Raw genomic sequence first — 16987 nt, 5'->3', positions numbered from 1 at the left:
TTCCGTGTATGCAACTCCCTAACATAAAATTAGTGAAAAAGCATATCATACCAAAGAAAGTGACAGCTTTTCCCTCTAACTGCTCTTTCATTCTGATTTTTACTAAGACTTTCAAAAGAAGGTAATCTAAAAGAGTTTTATGTTTAACTTTCCTAATCACATTAGTAGAGCTATTTAAATTTATTTTCCTGTAACAACAAATTATTATTTTTCTAACCTCTAGGGGGTCGGTGAGCTACAGAAACCTTTGTGAAGTTTCAGTATCTTCAAAACAATGAAGATGGGTATAACAGTTCTGCTTTAAATTTTATTCCCTTATGTATCTGTAAGCTTCTTCATTTCGCACCAAATTTCTAGTACTTTCTTGCAATAGCGCCCAGCCTGCTTATTGTTTACAAGTCCAGCTACATTATGAAAGTAAAATATTAAATGAGGTCTCTCTCAAGCAAAAAGAAAAATTAAAAAAAAAAATAAAAATCACCCAGCAAAAAGCATCAACATAAATTGCAAAAATTCAAGGGTAACATAAGGGCATAAATCTTCTGCCATTCTCCTTTGTAAATTAACTTATTACTTTGCTTACTATTTTAATTCAATACATAATAATTTTTAATAATTAAGGTTGTATGTAATGCAAAAAAGAAAACCACCAACGAACCATGAGTTAATCAACTCAGATGCTTATTATTTTGTCTAATGAAACAAAACAAAATCAATAAAGAGAATAGACATACAGCAAAATCCAACAGAATTCAAGCATTAAAGATTTTTCACTGATGGAAATTTTCTACATATGCAATTTAAACTTCCATAAAGCAAACAAACTTGAAAAAACTAAAAAGTCAACAATAGCAGATACCTTAGGAGTCAATAAAATGAATCCCCTGCGCTGTCTTGTCCAGCTGGGTTTTTCTTTACAGCATATATAAGCTATTGAATTTAAATCTAACCTTGACTTGAACGTAACACAGCATGGAAAAAGTTACAGATTAATTATGGATAGCAATATAATTTTTTCTTTTTATTACCACATGGATCTGCAACTTGGAAACACACTACCATCACTGTAATACCAAGCATTCAAGCAAACTTTATACTACGTGGTTTGGTATTGCTGTTACTTACAGCCACGGCTTCTGTCTTCACATCATCATTGCTGTCTGGAGCTGTCAGATCTATCAGAACAGGGCATACTTTGGTCTCCACATCGTATCTCTCTATGAGTTCTTGCTCCAACAGAACTAACAATGCTGCCTGACTTGTTTTTCTTACCTATCATAAAAAGACAAATATTGAACAAAGGAATTCGAAGAGAGTTTTTCGGTTTTTCATTTAAATGTATGTCCTGTATTTTGGAAGCTGTACCTACATCCTGCCACACACCTATACTAATTGCACTCAGCAAGTGGACAAGTGCTCCAAAAGCACTTTTGCAAACACTTCACATTTGAAACAAACTATGTCTGAACTCAAGAACACCTGCATACTGTAAACTAAGGCAATGCTATTATAAAAGTGTCCACCTACACACTTCCCAAAACACAGGATAGCAATATCAAAAAAAGTAGTCATAGCAAAGCTCATGCAATACATAAAGGAAAGCAGCACAACTAATTGGGAGTAACAAAGTTCTAAGGAATGTGAATTTTATTAAACAAATCTTTTTCTGAGATGAACAACTTTGGCTCACAATGAATAACTGCATTTATTTTGAATGTATTATAAATTCTGAGACACAATTTTGCTTAGTCCCATCAAAAAAAAAAAAAAAAAAAAAAAGAGACTGTATAAGATAACCATTAACAATTGACTTCATACATGGCTAACCCCTGTCTCTTAAAAAAAGTAATTTCACCAGAAAACACATGCAGCAAAAGACTATACACTGCAATGCAGCAATTTTGAAAACACCTTTGAGATCTTTGTTTCGGAGCAAACCAGCCAAATTAACTACAGAGTATCAATAGAGGTTAAGATGATGAAAAGAATCGCTGAATCTGCTACCAAGAGAATATCAAGCAGAAGTATGGTTGTTGTATTATACATGAATTAGCAAAATAACTACTAAGAAAAATAGGTTAGGGTACCTATTTTTAATAATGGAAAATCTGGAAAGGGCAAGGAAAAAAGTGACAAACTCAGAGGCCTAAAATACTTAAAATAATCCATCACCTAGGATTAGACTAGTCTGAAATGATGTGGAGAAGCCTAAAGAAAGCTTTAGGCAAGCTAACTCATACACGCAGAGAAATAAACCACACAAGTTCAATCCAAAAGCTTTACTGGATTGATACACAAATAACTGGTCATGAAGGTACATAAAGGTGTTAAAAAATTGAATTATACCAGGGAGTCAGTTCTTCGTGACTACTGTTCCTTTTTGCCAGAATTTAAATTATGTAATCTTATCAAAATGACTGTTTGATTTTGTCCATAAGAATACAATACCAGATAAAGGGCCCCAAATCAGAACAGATCACATTAGATGAAAAAATGTTGGAAATTTTCTTTAATTAAAATTCAAAGTGCCATGCATTTCATGTCTATTCAAAATCTTTTTACCCTGAAATACTACACACTTGTATGATGCTAAATTATTTAAATTTAACATCACACCAGGTATATTCAACTAGCTAATAAACTTGTTGCGGACACGTATTTAGCTAACGGTCGCAAAAGTATTCCAGACGCCTTTAGAAGGCCTTGAACAGAATAAACAAGACAACAAAAAAAAGAAAGATGCCAATTAGAAGAACACAGGTGCACATTCCAAGATAAAGGGAACTTGGCACGAAGAACCTCAATTCGGCAGTTTATCTTAACCAATTAGGCTGAGACAAGTTTCGCATGTTTTAGTTAGTATAACCAATTGTGTCCTATGTTTAGGCGCGTGTACAGAGTTAGTATAACCAATTGTGTCCTATGTTTATGCGCATGGACAGAGATAGTATAACCAATTATATTTTAGCTTTTGGCGCATGGACAGCTGATGTTTAGCTTGACAAGGTATATAAGCACGCTATTTGGGCAATAAAGGGAGAACAACTTTAACCGTATCGGTGTCCGGTTGTTACTCGGCTCACATCTCCAGATGGGTCCCTGCTACATAAACTATTTGTAAAAGACACTTACCTGGTTATTCTGGTCTGCGAGGTATCGTACCACAATAGGCAGTAAGTATTTGGAAAAAGCATATGGGATTGAAGGTCTGTTTTCTTGACAGAACATAGCAATATGAGGCACCTGTTCCATCAGTTCTGCCCGCACTGTTGGCTCTGTCAGGGTCAAAATAAAACCAAAAAAGACACAATAAGTGTTTACAAGCATACTGCCAGATACTGCCAGAATAAGCTTTTTACAGTCCTGTACATACAAAGTATGTTCTCAAGTGTTCATGTCAGCAAGTTTATGTCAGGTTTCATTTTGACAAGCACCATCATCTTTTTACAAAACAAGGTACAACTACACTCTGTACTGCTAAACTACTAAAAAGATGGGTCCCACATTCTCAGTAAAAAAAACCAGAAAGAGGTATAAGAGAGCAAGCCACCAAATATTATGAGTATCAGAACCTGTCTGAACTCCCTACAAGCATCACCTACTTCAAAGAAAACTGCTAAACTGAAAGTCAACCCAAAATTGATACCACTATGAGAAGAAACAAACTGAGGGGGACTCCTGGCTACAGCTTCTCATGCGGTAAAGATCCCACCCAGCACGAGAATCAGCCACAGCCACAGATGCTCTTCTTCACGCTTTGCTTTTTAAGACTACTGATATTTTCATCAGATGGAAAAGGTCCTGCATCTTTCCAGTTGCTTCTGTTAAACCTTTCGGGCATGTTTTTCATCAAAGTTGGTGACTATTTAAAAAATACTCCATTCATTTTTTAAATTCAGGAACGGTGCACTGCTTTAATGAATCGTAATCCCTGCAGAACATGCATATCTATTTGAGGGATGAGAGGAAAAGCAAGAGAAGAAATACAAGCATGGATTAAGTTCCAACTACTAGAAAAACAGCTTCAATTTAAGAAGTAGGTCATTATCACATGCCTGATAGTCCACTTGTCCACAGAAAAAAACCCCCATAATTTCAGAACTAAGTATTTCTATCCTTTCATAATTTGCTGCCATCTGTGGTTACCATTAGAGAACTGATTACCTATAAAAACATGTAACGAAAACTCATCAATTACTCTCAAGTTACAGTATTTGATTTATAATGTTTTAAGTAATAGGATGTATACTGTTCACAGGATATGCATGCCTTACTAAATTTTTACCTATGAATTGGTTCAGGTAAAACTTAATGGTATGACCAGAACCACCTTCCCTGGAATACTTGGAATTAACATGATACATTAAAAACACAACCTTTTGTTAAATAGAAGCATGTAACTTGCATTTGTATTTTACATGACCAATGCATGGAGCACTTGGCTTTCTTGAACACTGGTTCCAAGCGATAACTTAGGCCTGAATAAACCAAAACAAAGATAGAGCAAGTACCATGCTCTGGGCCGTCTTTTCTTCACTGAGGACAATGAGAACAGGAGAGATCATAGGGCACAAAGTAATCAAATGCCTATGGGCTCCATTTCTTTGACTATAGACTTAAATTACTTTTCCTACAGAAAAACATACCAAAATCCTCTGTAAAGCTTATGAATTGCTGACAAAGTTTCAAAATGCAAAATGAAATCCCAGATAAATCAATACTGAATAGGTTTGCTGTTCATGACAATAAAGAAAAAAAGTCTTCCAATCTGCTCTGCTTCTCTTCCCAAAACATTAACAGGAACACACAGGACAAAAGCCTTTTTATTTAAACTTCAGATGTTCTGAAACATGCGCTGGTTGAACTCCATAAGCAACAGACACATCCTGAAGTTTGTATTGAAAAAGTGCAATCCTGAAGAAAACTACTCAAACTATGTGCAAGTTTTAACAGACTCGAATTAACGAAAATGAACAGATAACAAAAGGCTAAATTCTAGTTTGGTGAACACTATGTTTGTAGCACTGAACATGACAGTTGACCAGAATAAGCACCTGTAAATAGGACAAATGTAATAGTTAATGAGATCATTAATTCTGAAAACTAAATTCTACATACCTTATTAATGCAGAGGAAGGAAATACTATTTCTTGCAATTTTTCTAAAAAAACGTAGCCAGAGAATAAAAAGTTACAATCCTCAGTCTAAGTTTCTAATTTCAATCTAACTTTCTATTGGGAGCTTGCAGCACCTCCTACTATTAAAGTTGCCTCGTACTTCCTATCATATTAACTCATCTTTTGCTTCCTTATAAAAATTTGCCAAAGCAGTCCTTAGAACATGAGATAGGATAAGCTGCAATTCTTCATTAGGATGAGGTTTTCTCAGGAAAAACAAAAAACCAAAAAAATTCAACCAAAGTAGATCAGGTGTTTTCAAGACTAAAGTTGGCAAACCTATTTGTTTTCTTCCAACATTGAATTCTGGTCCTCTTAACTGACAAGGCCTAGCTTCTTCACTTCTGGAAGAGAGGTTTGAAATGTGCCAGAGAAAGGAGTCCTTTTATATCTCAAAACATTTTTTCCACCTGTGCGAAAACCTGCCCAAAGGTGGTTGAGCTAAGAGGCCTTGAAAACACCCTCTATTTCCACCTGCCCAGCAGCCGACAGAGCACAGCAACTACAGATTGAAGAGTCCTTCCTTGCTGAGTACGTTTTAAGATGGAGAAAGCCATCATCACTGCAGACTGTACACAGCCCCTCTCCCAAGAGCAACTCTTTTCAAAAGGCTGCAGATGGGAAACAGAGCAGAACAAGGAACCATCGGCTGGGCAAGGAGGGACAGAGGGCTGACAGGTGAGTGACAAGGAGATAAGACTGGCAACTAAAGGGAAGGGAAACTGGAACTTGCTGGACAAGAAACTGGAACCATGGCCCAGTGCCAGAGCTGGAGGGACTCACTCCCACCTCTCCCATAAGGCTGCTATTTCAAGACATGCCCAGGACATGATCTAAGGGTACAAGAGGCTTATGTCACAACACTTATCACTAGGATCTCATTCTTACTTCTCAGGACTCCTGTCTCATTTCTTGCAACAGGTAGATGACTTGGGGTGGGGGGTAGGGCAGATGGGACAGAGCAAGGCAGAGGGCAGGGAGAGTGAGGAAGATAAATTTGGCTGAGGCTGCATGTTTGGCAGCAGTGCTTCTTAAGTTGTTTCTGAATTTTCTTCGGGCAGTTCCCACCCTCCCAAACCCAAAACTTGCGGCTTCCATTATGCCAATGCAACTGTTTGTGCAGCCAGACAACAAGCCATATCAAAGAACTGATATGGCTGACGCAGCTTTTGCCCCACCACAGCAGCATGATTAAACAGCAAGAACTGGCACTTAGATTGGTTTGCCTGTGCAATCACACACTTCCCTCAAGTAGCAGAACTATCAGATGATGGAAGCAAGCAATGGCAAAGGAGGGCAGTAGGATGGCTTACTGTGATACTACTGTCGTGGTTTAACCCCAGCCGGTAACTAAGTACCAGGCAGCTGCTCACGCACTTCCTCTGCACCCAGTGGGATGGGGAAGAGAATCAGGGGAAAAAAAAAAAATTAAAGTAAAATTTGTGGGTTGAGATAAGAACAATTTAATAGGACAGAAAGGAAGAAAATAATAATAACAACAACAACGACAATAAAATGACAATAATAAAATAATTGGAATATACAAAACAAGTGATGCACAATGCAATTGTTCACCACTCACCGACCAATGCCCAGTTAGTTCCCAAGCAGCAATCCCCTCCCAGGCCAACTCCCCCCAGTTTATATACTGGACATGATGTCACATGGTATGGAATACCCCTTTGGCCAGTCTGGGTCAGCTGTCCTGGCTGTGTCCCCTCCTGACTTCTTGTGCCCCTCCAGCCTTCTTGCTGGCTGGGCACTAGAAGCTGAAAAATCTTTGACTTAGTATAAACACTACTTGGCAACAACTGAAAACATCAGTGTGTTATCAACATTCTTCTCATACCGAACCCAAAACATAACACTATACCAGCTACTAGAAAGAAAACTGACTCTATCCCAGCTGAAACCAGGACAATTACCTTCAAAACAGGGTGAAAGAAGCAAAATGCTGAGAAACCTGATCCTTTGCCTATCGTGAAGCTGGGCAAAATGCTCAAGCCAGACTCTTCACAGAGTAATTGCACACTACTCATTAGATTGCAGTCTGAACTCTGTGTCTTCACTGTTGAAGAAACACCACCACTGCCATCAAAGCCAACAAGAGCTCTGTATTAAGCATATCAAGAACTATGTATAAAGCTTTGGATGTTAGGCACTCAAAACGGGCAGACTGTTTTGACTTCGATACCTCTACAGTTTGCCCACCCACTGGTAAAGTAATGGCAACACTCCCTTTCCCCAAACTGACTAGGTTTACTGTGAAACTCAATTCATAAAGAAATTTATGAAACACTCCAGTAAGAGACCAGCGAGTACCAAAACCACAAGATCCTTTCTTCTTCAGAACAGGGTTTGTCTATTATGCAGCACTTAAAGAGAGTGGCCACACACGTAAAGTGAGTCCCCTTCTTCCTGAGCTACTAAGTAAGCTCTGGCTTTGTGAGGAACACAGATGAGATGATGCAATTGAAGATTTGAAAAATTCACACCCAGGAATGAATGAGAACTGTAAAGTCACCTTAGTTCTTACATTCCCTAACTTTTAAGTTACATGACTCTGTGATCTTAGTAAGGTCAATTCAAAACAAACCAGCACTGCGTATGTAACTGGCTGTGAAATGCAACATGGTAATTCACTATCAAAAAGGCATTTGGGGAATTCTGGGGAATTACTGCTGCTATGCAAGAACCTGAACCTTAAGCTTACCTATTTAGATAAGAGCTCAATTCTTCCAAATGCTGAAGCATATATTCCAGTGTGTACTGAACAGAGCCTAAACCTGCAGTCTGATGGGGTTACAGTAGAGCTTTTTTTTGCATTGTTTCCTAAAGACCCAACCAACAATGCAAAAAATTTCCACTAAAGATACAGCACAGCACTTTCTCATTCACTTCATCCATTCCTCAGCTTTGTCTAACTTAGACAGGTGGCAGCTCCAAATACAGATTCCAGCAGGCTTCAATACATGGCAGTGTCTGCCATTTCAGTTTAAACTTTTCTGTTGTTTACAACCAAATTTATGGTTTTCTCATCACCACCATGAACGGAGTATGGCAGTATCAGTTAAAATTATTACACGCAGCTTCTTAAAGCATAAGCTCATCCAGCTGCTGAATACATCCATGTATTTTTTTGCACTGTACAATACAGTCAGGACCAGGCTTTCACACAGTATAAACAAAATCTGGGTGGAGAATTTTGCTTCACATTAAGACTGAAAGTTTCTATTTTAGGCACTCTGGAAAATCACTGTGTACAATTAGGTTCTCCATAATATTTGCTTGGAACAGTATTTTTCCATTTGGCAGAGGAAGCATTTTTAAATGCTGCTCTTTTCAAACTATCTCCTTAAGGCATAGACTTGTACCTTCAAGTAGAAGGCTACTAGAAAAAAGCTGCAACTAGTCAAAACAAAAAAATTTGAAAAGAAATATTAATATAAAAAATTAGATCTCGGAAGCAAACTCATACTTGTTTTTGTCATTCATTAGCTCTTCATTCTATCGGGTCTTGGGTATTCTCTAGATACAGAATTATACTGAATTGAGTTTTAGAAATGAAGCAAAACTAAAAGAATGACAGAAGAAAGTGAAAATAGACTGCCATTTCTTCTGTTTGTGAAATAACGTTGGAAAGAAGTTGCCAGAATGACACAGTTCTACCTCTCTTGATTGCCAGACCACATGAAACCAGCATCTCCAGAACCTGAGCAGACTTTGATCTGCACACACCAACCTTCAGTTTTAGCTATTTCACAAATCACCATTTAAATCAACATCCCAAACTGACTCCAAAATCACAGAAGTAATTAACTGTTCCTTACTCACCCATGAAAACAACATTTAAATTTCCCCTAGAATTTGACACCATCTCTCATGTAAGCAAAGTGCCAACATACTCATCTAGCTACTCCTAGCACATATACTTAGCTTTCCTACATAAACGTGTAATGTTTATTTCACCCCTGCTGAGGCTTCAGTTCACTCTGTATTCCACTTCAGCTATGAGGAAGAAAAGCACCACCGTTAGCTGTATACTGGAAATTAAAAAGGGGATTATTGCAGAGCTGCACAGTATAATACCAACTAATTGCTCCAGAACAGTTATTTGTAAGTGAACTAATTATTCCAAAGCCAGCTCGCAACTAGATTTATTTCACAATAGCTTATTCTGCAACAATGTACAGTACTTAAAAGAAATTCTGCAAAGCTTTCAATATCTCAAAATGACCATTCTGGAATACAAGCAGGAGTCAATTTTCCCTACATTTGTGAGGGACTGTAAGATTTTTGTGTTGTAAAACTGTATAGGAAGAACAACTACTGGTGATGTTAAATGCATGCTGCTTTAACTGACAATTTCGATGAATGTTTTAAGTACATCTGAATATTAACATTTGTTCTTATTAAGGGTTGTAAGTAAGAAGTAAAGGTGTAAGTGCATAGCTTTGCATTTACACTTTTGTTCTTTTAAATTCTTTTTTTTTGTGAAAGGCAAAAGAAAAATACTGATTTATACATACTAGAGAGAAACAAGCCACACAGAGAACACCTTCATGCCCTTCCCCCTGTATAGATCCCTATTTCTGTATTCAGCCTGAATATAAGGTCCACAGCATACGAAGATGCCAATCTGCCAACAGCATGGCAATAGTACTGGATTTATATACATGCCTCTTCTCAAACTGCACATCATTTGCATGATAAAAGACAAATTTTAAATAAATCCTACAGTTTATCAACTCAAATTTTTATCTATCCCCTTCTTTCCCAAATATGACTTTCCTCTCCCCTCTTTTTTTCCTTCTAGTGCAATCCATATTTTCCCTTTCCATTTGTCTCATTTCCTGTTTTGTCTGTCCCTCCAACTTTCCTACCTTTTTTGAAGAGAAAAGAAAACCTAGACAAGTGAAAATACACTGTAACCAGAGCCCATCCCTTTTAGCTTAGGAGTCCATCAGAAAGACTGATTTGTCTGATGTATGCTGCTTCAGTAGTCAGGTTCTTTTCTCTTACTAACCAGAAATGGATTTCATTACTGACTGGCAGAGCAAGGAGTAAAATACAGACTAATGAGAGAGGGTAAAGTCACCATCAGTCATCCATCAGATGCATGAAGAGACAAAAGAGAATCACATCAAGCAAAGGAAAGAATTCTTAGTGTAGCAGGAGGTAGGAGAAGAGGTATGGAAAATCCTGAAACATGAAGATGCAGGAGGAGGGGAAAGACACAGGTGGAGTTATTGACAGCTAGGAAAGGCAAATATTAGCATTCCTATTAATATTGCTTACATATGAAGATTTTGTTAAATGAAATGCTGTAATATGTACTATTCGACAGGTATTGTTGGCATCTTTCACTATACCAACAGCAGTAATTGAAATGGTCTTACCAACATAGGTTAAGCACACTTAAGTAATTAAGGTTGTGAGGCCATCCACATTAAGCCTGATTATACAGCTTCAAAAGCTTAACAACCAATTAGTCTAATAATTGTTTTAAAAATCAGTTTGTTTTGCAAACTGCAAACAAACAACAACTGATTCTATGCAGTAAAGAGACTACTTTTCATTTAGGAGAAAAAAATCTAGTTGGTTACATTCAAGCAAATAAGCACCAGTCCTCCAGGAAGTCACTTTTTTCCCCCATCATTTCTTTAGAAAAATACCTATATGTATCTATTTCATAGTACACTAAAATACCACGTATATTTTAGAAATTAAGATATAGACTCTCCCTCTAAAAGAACCCTCAGAAAATAAGTTTTAAAGCTTCTGGTCCCCTTGCAAGCACACTGAGCAAAATGCCAATAATGCAATAATTCTGGCTGAGGCTAACTTTCAAAGCCAGTTAATCGTACTTGTGCACAACATGATGAAGCCTTGTATCATATAAGCCATTCACAAGCTGGTACCAAAAAACCACAAAGTTCGAATGATACTGATTTACTCAAATGAAAAAAGACAGACATAAGGCCCTTGTTCAAGCTCACATAAGTCTGTGGCTAGTCGACATTCAAGAATGAAGAAGGCCCAGCTGTTTTAACACAAAGATAAGCATTTTATCTCTAACAAGTGTTTATGGGGGATAAATTAACATTTGCCAAGCACTGGGCTTCTATGCCAAGCTGCTCCTTGGCTTTTGTAGGTTCAAAGACACCATAAAAACATCTAAATGGGAAGCCATACCTAATATCCCTAAAGACACAGAGAAATTACAAAGTGATTAAACAGCGGATTCAAAGCAATACAAGGTATCTCATCTGTAGCTATTCTAGGAAACTCACTACCAAAGACAGTAGGGAAGTCCAGAGTTCAGAAGGACTGAAAAATACTCAAACCCCACAGCAGAAATCACAGGCTTAGCAGTAACACCCAACTACAGCAATGAAGACAAACACTGAAGAAAATAAACCTTCCAAATAACTGAGACTTGGAGAAAAAGTTTCTTTGACAAGTAAGGGGGTCAGAGGCAGCAGATTATTGCCCAACTGCCACTGACGGGTTTCCTCCACTGGAACAGGTATTCTGTGCATACTACTGATCTTAAGGCTGCAAAACCACATGTAACCTCGAACCAATTCATTAGAAAAAGTCCAAACTGCCCCATCAGGAGAAGACCCACTTTATATCATTTGTATGTGCAGTTACACAACGAGAGTCAGAACTTTCCTTCACAAAACACATTTCACTACAACCCATTGTCTGTCCACCTGCAACCCGTTGTCTGTCCACGTGCAACCCGCATACTGGCTGTTGACAGATGTTAAAACATCACTTAGCACTCTTTAGGTATAGGCAATACTCCATTCTTCCCCCCAAAGAAACTTTCATAAATTAGTGACATTAATAAGATGATACTCCAGGAGTCCAAATGAGGTCCCGCCAAAAGCTATTTCTTTGAGAACTTTTTGTCAACAGTTTTTAAAAAATATTTTCAGAGCTGATATTTGCCTTTACCATGATGCCTCAAAAATTTTAGGTCTTGGTTAGCCAGTTGGTACAACAAGAACTGTGTCAATCATACCAAACCATAGTCTCGTGATTTTTTTGTGCCCTCCATCCTACAATCATATATTTGGACCCAGACCTTTTTCTAGTAAAGATTAATTTTTATTTCACATTAATGCAGTGCTTAGCACAACAGAGATAATGTTTAGCTTCTTGAAATGTTATCACAGTACGTGAAGAATAAAAATAATTGTTTTGAAATTCTCTTGCTCTCAAACACAGAAATGGCTGTCTTATAGCCCCCACTTATAAAAAAACCCCAAAACAAAAACAAGAAAAAAAAGCTAAAAACAAACAAAAAAACTCCAAACACAAAACACACACAAAAAAAACCCAAACAAAAAACCTGAAACAAAACAAACCCTAGAAAAACCCTATACACATTTCTTTTTCAAGCAAAGACCATGTCTAAAAACCATCAGCCTAACTACAGGACTTCTGAAGTTGCAAGGTATTAACAGGGCATAGGACTGCTTAGGCAACTTTAGGACCACTGGTATTTCTAGTTCACTGCTGTACCTGTATTGTGGATAACAGCAGCAGTAGCACAGAGAGCATGGATATTGTGTATGCCTGGTACATTCTTCAATTCAAACCTCATTATAACAACTACTGCCAAAAAAAAAAAAAAAAAAAGAAAAGAAAAGTACCTCACTTTCTGTGACTTGATTTGACAAGTACCTCCAAATGTTAAAAAACAGGCATAAGACTAATGAGTATCACCTATTAGAAACGAGAAGACCTGTACATACCTTAGTTCAACTTCCCAACAGTTTGTCTTTATTTTTACTTATTTATGCATTTAAACATGAAGGCTTGACTCCAGGATGGCTCTAACCATACAGATATCGGGCTCTAACCAAGCAAGTCAAAACACACACATACTTTTATGTTGTTTTCTTATTCCAAATTTTTTTGTTCACAGAACAAGTTGGAAAAAATATCATAAATGGAAAAAAGCATCAGCCAAGAGAAAAATTAAAAACGAGACTAGTAATAGCAACCTTGCCCAAACAAAAAAACCAAAACCAAACCAAAAAAACCTGAACAAAACCCACTGTGCTGCAGTTTGAATAAGTCAGGCACATATATTAAGAAGGTACAAAGCAGATCTAGTTCCCTAATGAATTTTCACATGGTTTAAGACACAAGGATATTCTAATAACCTGTCTTACAGAAACAGGCTAAGTCCAATACTGCAACTGCTTGAGGCACAAAACTCACAGTTAAGTTTGCAGAAATTTAGTTTGTGGGGCAGCTGCAGAACCCAGCGCTACTAGTTTGGCAGATCTGAGACAACTTTTACAATGCAGGAAAAGCCTGAAATGCTGCTTTTACTGACTCTGAGAAAGTATCAACCCTGACTAAAAATGTACTCCACCCTTGTTAAAGGGAACAAATTGATTTGAGCTCAACTCTTGGCTTCCATTACATTTCCACCTAAACAAACTTCGATTTGACACACTTAGTTGATCACCAATGAAAACCCTAAGGCTACAAAGTTGCTGCACAAAGCCATTTTCCCCTGGACACATCTGTCCTATTTTCCAAACTTGAAATGAAGCTTCAGAAAGCTTCTGATGCTCAAAACTGTTAACATCATCACACAAACAAGCACTGTATATACAGATTTCAGAAGCAGAGCTTTGCTAGGAAAGCACTGTAGAAACAGTAGCACACCACTGTTCTCAATTAAAGACTCATTTAATCTTAAATGAATAGCGACTTTTTTTTCCTCTTAAAGAATCCTTCGACAAGTACTCAATACAATTATGTAATGCTTAAAACAGGCTATTTTTCCCAGCTAAACAAGGACATTCCCTCAGAAAAATAAAAATGTGCATTTTAAATGAAGACTGAATAACAGAAATGAGCAGAATACCTTTTTACCCTTGGAAAGCTTTATGTTCTTCAATTCTGGAAGAAGGGAGAAAAACTAATAGACATTAAACAGAAGAAACATTTTCTTCTCATACAAGATTTAATACAAGTTTCTCTTCATAGCACTCCTACGATGACAAAAGAATGAACTTCAGTTCTTCTCTGGTGTTTTGCTGCTAAAGCCTTCCTTCTTCCTTTTAGTGCTTCAACTGTATCTTCAGTGTTGAAATCAAGCCCTTAATTCTTTGTAGAGCATCTTCAACCTGGAATTTTGTTGCAGCTCTGTCCACACCATCTTTCCCTTTGTCCAATCCCTCACCGCTTTTTAAGCACTCCTTTTCTTTCACATTTCTTTTCCATTATTCTCCTGCTTTTGCCTTTTATTCCAAACACCCAGTAGTCTCAATATATCCACAAGCAAAAGTCCCTCTATATCTACAGAGCCCTCCTACTCATTACTTGTATCTGCATCTTGCTTACCAATTCCTGCTGCCTCTCTTATCTTCGCAAGTGGTTGCCCAAAAGGGACCAAGGGAACAACTTCAGTATTTAAATTCTATCAAAACTAATGGGAGTTTTGTACAGATGTTTTGCAAGATTCTTTTCAAAACAAGAAAGTCATCTTTATCTACATATCTAAAATAACCACACAGATCTGCCGAGTAGCCAAAGTACATAATAAAAGTTATTCAAAAATGTCCTGTTAGAAAGTGGTAATCCTACATTTTGAATGGGGTTTAATTCTGTTGAGGAAAATAGTAAGGAAAAAAGTCATCCTGGGGGGTACGATTTAGCAAAATGAAATTTTACAGTATTTTATTGCATTTGCAGAAGCTTAGTTTGGATATTGGAAGATGAGAAAGAACATATTGGTCCTGTGCTGAACACAAGTTCAGCAATTCTGCCTTTCCCTCATTCACCCGGTAAAATGTTTAATGCTACCTACCTGAATCATCAGCTAATCTGCTGATTCTCTCCAACACAGCAATACAATCTCTCTCATCATCACTGACTTCCTTCAAAGTGTCCAGCAAACTTCGAGCCACCATTTGCCTAGTTTACAAGAAAGATTAAAAATCAGCATTATTTGTGTCCAGAAATACAGCCAAATCAAAACGTTGTGCAATCATACAAGTTTCTTCAAACAGTCAAATTTTACATAGATTCACTTTTAACTCAGGAAATTTAGTTAGTCCTGCTTTGGGAATTCTTAATTCCAATACCTCGTGTAATCCTAAAGAACTGTTAACTTTTAATGTTACGTTAAAAGTATCCTTTTGGTTTACAAGGATAAGAAAAAGCAGCCACAAAGATAAAAAATAGTAATTATCTGCCAAGTGGGCAAACAGGAGCTGAATGGTAGGAAGTTAGTGTCAGCCTTCCATCTTTACGTCTGAATTCCCAAGCTTGTTCCATACAAAGCAAGACACCATCACTCTTGTCAGAACAGTTTTAAACAGAATTATGAAATTATTTCACAAACAAAAGCATGAACACTTAAGCTGAAGATTTCCACACCGAAGTGACATTTAGAAGCTAAACTTCACTCAAATGCTATATAGAGCAATGGGTATATACTGTGAAAAATAAAATAAATGTACTAGCCCATGTGTGCCTGGGACATACATGAAGCAAAGTAGAAAATGAAACATTAAGAAAATATTAAACAAGTCAGAATCAACTCAGTTACTACTTCTAATGCATGAGAAATTTTTCTAAGGATTAACTTGTCTGTAACAAGATATAGCCAAATTTGGGGTTTTGTCCTCTAAGGTTCTCTTGCAGCCTATGTTACAAAGTCATGCCCATCAGTTACCTAGAAGAGCCCTATACATAAAGTTTTTAAACAATGCAGCTAGCAACATGTGGTAATCAACCTTTCTCCTCAACAATAGTCTGCAATGGCATAACTTCTTTCACCCTTTTAGACAACATGGGTTGAACATCAGTTCAGAGAGCTAGCAGGATTATCCCAACAGTGGAACGGGCCAAGGAACAGTGTCCAACACACTGCTAGCTCTTGTACTGTCCTGGAGCAATTTATCAAAACGCTGAAGCAGCAAGGGTCTAGTGCTAGATATTTCCAGAATTGGCTGATGGAAATACTGTTAGGTTGTAGCCTAGATAAAAGCACTGTTGACAAACAGCAGTGCTGTAGACAAGAGCAGAAGCATAGCTAAACTTGATCACGTTCACTACAAACCGTGAATGTGAGCTATAGTCACAAACTGGTAAGAAACAGATGGTTACATTCCTAGTGTACAGGGGAAGCTTGACAACTTTACAATTCCATGCAATTGGAGAAATGCAGTAGGTTTTCCTATGAATTCCCAAAGCTAAGCAGGCACTTCCATTTTCTCAAACTGAAAACCAATAATTTAAATGTTTCATATTGGCCACTTGCAAAACTATCTTAAACTGTTTTGACATAAAGATGAACAAAATCCTCTAAAAAGGCAAACGGCAAAAAACTGTTTGCCTTCACTCTTTTCAACTTGGTAAAAGTGTAATATCCTTCAGCAGAGATCTTGATATGCAGTTGGAAGTTCAGCTATCAAAATCCTAATGGAGGAAAACAGACTACATGACACACTAACCCAGAAGCAGAGTTGACTTGGTCTTTTAAAGGGCTGGACACCTCCGAAAAGAGAAGAACAGATGAAGCATATTTCATAAACCAGCCTGCTTGGATGCACATGTCTCCTACATACTAAACATAATCTTGGAAAGCAAGAGACAAGTCAACTGACCCACTGAGTTGGTCTCAGCAAGTAAGGAACCACAATAGACACCACTACATCCCATCTGGCTCCTGGGGACCATGGAATGGCCCCCTACTATGCTGGGAGTTTTGAGAAGACTCCCATCTCCTCATAGAGCTTTTTTAGCAGTATCCTGAACTGTGGTGGCTG

The 16987-nt window shown here is 37.5% G+C and overlaps 1 protein-coding gene across 18 annotated transcripts in view; it reads right to left on the bottom strand.

Moving 5' to 3' along the window:
* PPP4R1 (protein phosphatase 4 regulatory subunit 1) overlaps positions 1 to 16987 on the bottom strand; it is an 84024-nt gene that overhangs the window by 29798 nt on the left and 37239 nt on the right. For all 18 annotated transcript variants that reach the window (XM_052787801.1, XM_052787804.1, XM_052787800.1 and 15 more), the window contains 3 exons: positions 15022 to 15128; positions 3133 to 3275; positions 1126 to 1272 (listed from right to left, as the gene is read on the bottom strand). In XM_052787801.1, the coding sequence (XP_052643761.1) occupies positions 1126 to 1272; positions 3133 to 3275; positions 15022 to 15128 (397 nt within the window). The remainder of the gene's footprint in view (positions 1 to 1125; positions 1273 to 3132; positions 3276 to 15021; positions 15129 to 16987) is intronic.

The sequence above is a fragment of the Harpia harpyja genome, chromosome 5 (assembly GCF_026419915.1).
Source record: "Harpia harpyja isolate bHarHar1 chromosome 5, bHarHar1 primary haplotype, whole genome shotgun sequence".
Lineage (NCBI taxonomy): Eukaryota > Metazoa > Chordata > Aves > Accipitriformes > Accipitridae > Harpia > Harpia harpyja.
The sequence above is the reverse complement of the archived record's forward strand: the minus strand, read 5'-3'. Positions and strand labels throughout refer to the sequence as shown.